This window comes from Crocodylus siamensis, chromosome 4 (genome assembly GCF_052110815.1).
Source record: "Crocodylus siamensis isolate JL-2025a chromosome 4, ASM5211081v1, whole genome shotgun sequence".
Classification (NCBI taxonomy): domain Eukaryota; kingdom Metazoa; phylum Chordata; order Crocodylia; family Crocodylidae; genus Crocodylus; species Crocodylus siamensis.
Window position 1 is genome coordinate 211,966,711 of NC_143398.1, and position 8,182 is coordinate 211,974,892.

The window sequence follows — 8,182 nt, forward strand, 5'->3', positions numbered from 1 at the left end:
CAAAAATTATTCAAAATTAAATACTTTGATTTGGTAAACTCCCCTCTTGTATGCCTGCTCTAGTTCCCAAAGAGACTGTAATTTCAGCACTTAAAAAAAATGGTGTGGTTTACTTCTTAGACGTAATTCATTGACATCAAAACTTCTTAGTTTAAAAAGATGTTAAGAATTGTTCCCTTCTAGAAATATTCCTGTTTTTTTAATATCAGTAAAATGTGGTGCACAGCTGACAGAGCAAATTCTGACTAATTCTTTGGTAGCCTCCAAATAGAACACAGCAAGTAGAAAAGATATGTCCGGACTATGAAAAATGCCTGTCTCTGCACACAAGCCTATTTTGCTTTAAACACCTAGTCATTATTCCATTTTTTTTTCAGTATAGACTCACTGGGCACATCTACATGTGACCATGACTGCGCATTTGGTACTGCACAGTCATTTAGCGCAAGTACTAAATGACTGTGTAGTACCCACCACTACTACGCAGTCTTGGCGGTGCACGGTCACTTTTAGATGCTACATTGCCATAACAATAAACTATGGTAACATAGTGTCAGCTTCACAGTTTGTGCCTGCTGATATTACGTCATTGTAATGACGAGCTTCGTCGACATAGCTCATCACTACAGTGACAGTGTTATTTCTTTTTCAGGAAGAGGACTATAAACATTAAAATATTATTGTTTCTTAAGACACTAAAAAAAAACCCTTTAGGCCTAAATACCCATTTGCAATCAATATTGTTGCCAGATGAATTGAGCAGTTGAGATTTTGCAGTCTGTTCTACTCCTCAACCACCCGCCAGAAGGTTCAATATTAGGTTATATACTCAGGTTATATATTAGGAAGAACTTTCTAACTGTGACACTGGGGGGGCGTCTACACATGCACCAGACAGTTGCGTCCAACTGCGTAAATGACTGCATAGTAACCACTGGTACTGAGCAGTCCTGGTGCTGCTCAGGTTGTTTCCGACCCTACTGCACAATAGCTATGAGACACCATGCAGTAACATTTCTGTGCAGTAGCAATGAGATACTGCATGGTGTCTCATTGCTACTGCACAGAAATGGCAGCATCGTGGTTCATGCCCGCCAATACTACGTCACCATAGCGATGAGCTATGTTGCTGTAGCCTGTCTTGTGTAGACCACCCTGGTTAAATAATCAAAGTGATTACCTAAATGGTTCTCAACCTTTTTTAGATTCAACGCACGCCTCAGAAAATGCCATCTCTTCATTTTTACTCAATCTTTGATGTAAAAACTCCAAAAACCACAACCGGTTAGAAAGGGGGTTTGGTTTTTTAGGGGTTTTTTTTAACAATATTAATTCCTGTTTGAAATTTCTGAGTTTGTCTAATGAAACTTGTTTGCACACCTGACAATGCTAACTTAGCATGGTACCTGCAGCACCCTTGAAAGGATTTAAAAGTACCCTGGTTGAAAATCAGTGGGTTAAACATACATTTGTCTGATTTGGTTTAGACAAAGGTGTTCCTGCATTGATCAGGGTTTTTTTATTTAAATGACATCCTAAGATCCCTTCCAGCCCCACATTTCTACAATTCTATATTTCTACGATTCTATATTCATTTGAAAATAGGGGCCTGTTTATACTGTGTGTATGCTTATATTCTCCTGTTAGCAACAGAACAAAGAACCTGACAGCCAGTGAATTAGGATCACAGGTTGAGATGGGGTGCCTAATATTAGGCAAGCAAGGTTGAAAATGTTGACCATAATTCATTAAATATGTTTTTAAAAAGGAAAGTTAGAATTTAGGTGCTGAAAGCTAAAATAATGAATTTTTAAACATTATTTTCACAGAACGAACAAAGAGAAGTCATCAGTAAATTTCGTGCTGGAAATATAAACTTACTTATTGCTACTACTGTGGCTGAGGAAGGTCTGGATATCAAGGAATGTAACATTGTTATCCGCTATGGTCTCGTCACCAATGAAATTGCTATGGTGCAGGTATGTCAGTATGCCATGTGGGTCTTTCTTTATTATTATGGTTTACATATTTGGATATATTTTTAATAAGGCCGATAATTCTTATTGTGGCATGTGAAACCCAACACAACCTTCCTCTGTTAGAGGGAGGATGAGAGGGTTACTGTGGAGCAATACGTTCATTGACAGCTCTATTTTCAGAGCACAGTTTAATAGCAATAGCGAATCACATGAATGGGATTTGGAGGAAACCTTAGAAGCCTTGGACATGAGTGAGGAAGGTAGTTAGAGATACTGTATTTGAAGAGAGGGCCTCAGAGTAGTGTTCCTACCCTTTGTATTAATGTCATGAGATCTTTTCGCTTGTACTCATTTACCAATAAATGGTGGATGCCAAGGAGGGTATTAATAAGTAGATACATCACTCTAGCGGGAGAGTATTGAACCAGATATCTCTGTAGTATTCACTTCTGCCACTATCTGAAACAGGGTAGTAGGCTAGAAGGACCATTGGTCTGACCCAGTACAGCACTTACATTCTTATGTAATAGGAGTATTAGATGCAAGACATGGAAGGTGATAATGCCTCTTTACTCCTCACTGGTTAGGCTTCATCTAGAATATTGTGTGAAGTTTTGGTCTTCACATATTAAAAAAGACATGGTCCAGAGGAAGGCAACAACAATGGTAAAGGTTTTGGAAGGCAAGCCATACAAGGAGAGGTTGAAGGATGCTCAGCTTGTAGAAAAGGCACTTAAGAGGAGAAATAATAGCAGGCTTCAAATATCTAAAGGGCTGCCATGAAGGACTCTCCCTTGCTACAGAGAACAGGGTACAGACCAATAGCTTGAATTTGCAGCAAAGTAGGTTAAGATTGGATATCAGGATAAACTTCTTCACTGTTAGAACAACGAGGCAGTAGACTTAGGGAAGTTGTGAAATCTCCATCATTGGAGGTGTTCAAGAAGAAGTTGGATAAGTGTTGGTCAGGGAAGATCTAGGCATAGCTATGCCTGTGCTCTGCAATAAGTATTTCCAATGCTTCTGGGCTTTGTTGGTTGCTGCAAGGGTCCAGGAAGAAATACTTGTCACCTTCTGTTCCTATACGTTTTCCATCTTGTTCAGAAGCATTGGGTGTTGGTGGCAGGTAAGGCTGGGGATTTTGACTGGCTTGTACCAGTGCTCCTATTTGAACTAAACCCCGGAGGTTCCTGGCTAGAGGGTCTTGCTTCTCTGCTCAGGGTCAGAACTATTGCCACATTTGGGATCAGTAAGGATGTTACCATATGGTCAGACTGGTAGGGACTGTGGGGGGTTTTGCCTTCCCAGGGAGGGTGGGGAGTGGGGACATGGCCCTTTTTCCTTGGAACTCTTAAGCATATTTTAACAACACTGGAAGCAGCAGAACACCTGCCACTATTGTTCTCCTGCTTAGAATCACAGAAAATTAGGGTTGGAAGGGACCTCAGGAGGTCATCTAATCCAACCCCATGCTCTAGGCAGGACCAGCCTCAACTATATCATCCCAGGCAAGGCTTTGTCTAGCCAGAAAACCTGCTTTGCTTGTGGCAGGTTAGGCTGCTATGTATGCCTTATGGTTACATGACAGAGTGAACTGTAGTTTTAGTAATAGGTTAGACAAAGATTTATAGGGAAAGGTTTGGATAGTGATAATCCTGCTTAAAGAAGGGAATTGGACTAGAGGACTTGTAGAGGTCTCTTCTATCTTACTCTTCTATGATTCTATGTGATTTGTGAGTGCAAGAATATGTTGAAGATACAGTTTGGGTTTTAAGTTTCAAAGATTTATCTCATGATTCCAAAATCCTTTTAGCAGCATAATGTGTATTGACACTGCCTCTTATTTTTAATAGTACTGCAGAGGCAGCATAGGGCATTGGAATGTTTCTTAAACAAGAACACTTAATTAAAGGAATGTTTCACTGGGATGCTTCACGTAAGGAACATGGAATACCTTTTGTTACAGAAAACATATGCAATAACACCACAGACGGCTCTGCAGTATTTATTATCCCATTTCTCTTGAAAACTGCAGGCTCGTGGACGAGCCCGAGCTGATGAGAGCACCTACGTACTGGTGGCATCAGGTGGATCAGGAGCTGCTGAACGTGAAAATGTCAATATATTTCGTGAGCAAATGATGTATAAAGCCATCCAACGTGTCCAAAGGATGCCACAGGAGGAATATGTAAACAAGGTATGATTTCTGACTCATCCTTTGCTCTGTAAGTAGGAACAGATCTCTGTTACATACTTGAATCCTAAAACGAACAGTGAAACTTTTTTTTTTTAAAGGAGTTAAAAATATTATTGCATACCCTATTTGGCTTTGAAACCTTCTGTCAATATTTACTGTTTTATAGCCACTTTTCTGTGATCTTTTTATTTAAAGCCTTTCTCTACCCACTTGATATAAGAAAGCTCTATACAAAGACTAGACAGAACGTCATCAAATGAAAAAAGCAAAGTAACTGAAAAACTAGAGAAAAGCATTTTTCCTCTAATCATCTGTTACAATCCATTTAGGACAATGGCACCCAGTCCTTTGGTCCCAGGGGCCAAAGGTCCTCCAATCTGTGGTGTAGGATCAGTTAATGAGCCAGATACCATGTAAGGTCAGTTCATGGGTGCAACACTGTGTGCCCAGGTCCAACCCTGTGCACCTGGGTCCCGCCACATGCTGGCATGCAGGGCCACATTATCCAGCCTACAGGGCTCTCTGGACTTCGGCAGCTCATGAACAACAATTAACACTGCCACTGCTCCCTTGCCACCAAATTTCCAGACGTTTGGGGAGCCCCATGGACTGAATGACACCGCTCCATAGACTGGATTTGCCTGTGGGCCAGGGGTTGAGCACTTTTGGTTTGGGAGATACAATTAATAATTCAGACACACCATTAAAGAAATATGATTTATAATTTGACTGTGTCCCTTTAATAGTGTCAGTTCCCAGAATCTATTTTCCACATACATATCTGAGGTTTTCGAGGTAAACTTGGCAATAAATCTTTTTTTCTACTGAAGCTACAGCAGGAGATTCATAAATAGGACAATGTTCTTATCCTTCTATTTCTAGATTCAGGGGTTTCAGATGCAAAGTATAATGGAAATAAAAATGAAAGCAAAGAGAGAGCAGCGTAAGATATACAAGGAAAATCCATCATTAATCACATTCCTTTGCAAAAACTGTGGCAAACTAGTATGCTCTGGAGAAGATATACAAGTTATTGAAAGCATGCATCATGTCAATGTTAAAAAGGAGTTCCAGTAAGTATTATTAAACTACATATTCTCATTTAGGTAGAAACCTGTTGGTATGAGGGCAGAGCAGCACTCTGGGCATTGCATAATAACAAAAAGTGGTAATATCATGAAAAAAAGTAGGGTATGACCCAAATTCTGCTATTGGCAAGTAAGAGACATTTCAGTACCTTTTCAGTTACACTTGGCTTACATTTTTTGCCACTGAGATGCTGACAGGACAAGACCACACTGAGCTCTGATTCAGGGCCAACTAGGGGATGAAATATCAAGAAGTGCAAAAGATAGTTTCCACAAGCAGAGCTAACTCGGCTACCTTGTACACACTGCATGTATTTAACAGTGCTGTCAGTAATCAAGTGCTGCAAGTTGAAGACAACGTGAATCTCAAGGTCCTCTGCACACAGACCTGTACACTGTTTAGACTTTTCTTAAACATTTAGCACTGGACACCCACAAGTGCTACGCTATGAGCAGGCGATCTGTACTGCATTTTGTTAATACTGTAATTGAGAGATTATTAAAAATGTTTCATTTTAACTGCACAAAAGAAATTGTAATTGTTTTTAACAGAGGGATAGTTATACATCAGACTTCACCCCACACTACAATCTCCTTCTAAAGTCACCTTTATTTGAGATATTTCAGTTTCAGTTTCCATTGCAAGAACGTTTGGGGAAAGTTAATGAGGAAATGCTGCTTATCGGCACCATTTCTCCAGGAGCTCTGTGATATGCAGAGGAAGTATTATAGCTACATCATTATTTTTAAGTGTGCAGAATGGTCCCCCTTAAAGGTGATGAGCCTTGGCCATGGTAGAGGGAGACAGTGAGCCATATCTTCTCTGCCTCTTAAGAGCTATCAGAGGGTAGACCCTGCACTCTGGGGAGCACACAGCACGCAGTTTGTAGCATCTTGTCCTTGCAGAGTGGTGACAAAGTGTCCTTGCATTCTCTCCTACACTTGCACATGTCCAAAAGTCAGACAGTAGTTCTGCTACCATGCTTGCAGACTAGATTTTCTTTAGGAGTTGAACTCTCAGAATATACTATTTAAGACCACCTCTTTGAGAGAGTAACCCCATCTAATTGATATTTCATGTCCATTTTCAGGGACCTTTATTATACAAGAGAAAATAGAACACTGCGAGAAAAACATGCTGATTACCAAACAAACGGTGAAATTATCTGCAAAGATTGTGGGCAAGTAAGTGTGTGTTTCCTCATTCTCTGTAGTGCCAAAAGGTATCTGTCTAATTATTTTTGCTAACAGATGCTTTTCTTCAATTCTTCAGGCTTGGGGAAATATGATGGTGCACCGAGGGCTTGACCTTCCTTGCTTGAAAATCAAAAATCTCGTGGTCAGATACAAAGATAAAAAAACCTCAAATCAACTTTACAAGAAATGGGGAGAGCTGCCAATTAGCTTCCCTGATTTTGACTATGCAGACCACTTTGTTTCCAGCGATGAAGACTAAGGTTTTGTTCACAAATGTACACTCAGTTTAATTTTAACCTGAAGCATTATTTTTACTGCTGTGATCACAGGCTCCTGGTTTGTTTATCTTTTCAGGAAAAGCTCCTGTCTTGTATCTTTAAAACTGGAAACTCCCAAGTGCAATAAAACTGGGACGTCACTGGGGAGAAGGAAAGGTGTTTGTGCTTTTGTGGTGGCTTGGAGTAAGAAAAGGAAAGCCTTAATAGATCCAGGCTTTTGTGAACTCAGGGGACAAACCTTCCCTCCCTATATACCAGAATCCAGCGAATGAATGAAAAAGTTTTCATTGATTGGATTTTTTTCCATCATTGCGAAAATGCATTTAATGAGTGGCATTTGCCATCTAAGATAATTAACAAATATTTGGGGGGATTTTTAACTCGGGAAATATTTGTTAAAGGTCATTGTTAGCTCAGACATGCATTTGAAACTGAGGTTGGGAGTTAGTTATTGGTAACAAAGAGGCAGAAGTAGAGCATATATGGTATGCAGTCAATCTTTCAGTGCAGGAATTGGTGAGGGCTGCTGACTCCCAGCAGTGATCTAAGCCAGTGGTCAGATCTGGCCTGCAGAGCCATTGGATCCAACTTGTACCCTGTGACTTCAGCAGTGGGATATTTTGCCCACACTGCACTGTACCTGGGCTCTGGGGCTTTGCCCATGCCACAGCTGGGTGGCAGGAAGCAGTGGCAGCAGCAGCAGCCAAATTCTAGTGCCAGCCCTTGGACCCAAGCTGGGTCATTCCAGCCCACCATGGCAAAAAGGTTGCTGACCACTGATCTAAGCTGTTTTCCTCCCTTCCTTTCCCCATGTTAACACTGTCTCACAGTGACATAAGTCATGTGAGGGTATCTTTTAACTCAGAGTTTCCCCTGAAATGGCTGTCATTTGGACACTGGTTCTGTGTTGTGCTTCTCCTCTTATATCATTAAGGGGTTACATTTGTTACAAAGTCAGACTAAATGTAAACTACTACACAAAATATTTTAAGAAGTTCATGTACTTAAACCTTAAGTAACAGTAGCAAATAGAATTTTCCATTTGCAGTATCATACAAATATTTTGTAAAATGTTGAAGATGCATTGAAGTATGCTTCTTTAATAAATGGTTATAATAACTCTTTTCTTTGCCAACATTATTACACATCTATATACAATAATCCTTTTAATAGTTTAAACTTCTCTTTGTGACTTCTCATTTAAACATCTGACAAATTTTTATTGACTTCAGTAGGACCAAGATTTCACCTACACTTCAAAACAATGTGCTGCTGTAATTTACAGCGGGGTTTGAAGTTTACCTTTCAAAACTTTAAAACAAAGTGCAGCTGTGAGAGGTAACTAAAAATGGCATCATGCACTTCCATATTTATCTTACAAACAGAATAATTTGCTCAGTTTACAAGTAAAATATTTGAGGTTTGGGGGTTGTTTATCTGTTA

At 40.0% G+C, this 8,182-nt stretch overlaps 1 protein-coding gene across 1 annotated transcript in view; it reads left to right on the forward strand.

Annotated features, from left to right (window-relative positions):
• IFIH1 (interferon induced with helicase C domain 1) overlaps positions 1-7,862 on the forward strand; it is a 48,027-nt gene extending 40,165 nt beyond the window's left edge. Inside the window, exons 11-15 of the mRNA XM_090045608.1 lie at positions 1,830-1,979; positions 4,015-4,176; positions 5,059-5,249; positions 6,356-6,449; positions 6,538-7,862. Coding sequence (XP_089901734.1) covers positions 1,830-1,979; positions 4,015-4,176; positions 5,059-5,249; positions 6,356-6,449; positions 6,538-6,720 — 780 coding nt within the window. The 3' untranslated portion in view covers positions 6,721-7,862. The remainder of the gene's footprint in view (positions 1-1,829; positions 1,980-4,014; positions 4,177-5,058; positions 5,250-6,355; positions 6,450-6,537) is intronic.
• The last annotated feature ends 320 nt before the right edge of the window (positions 7,863-8,182 follow it).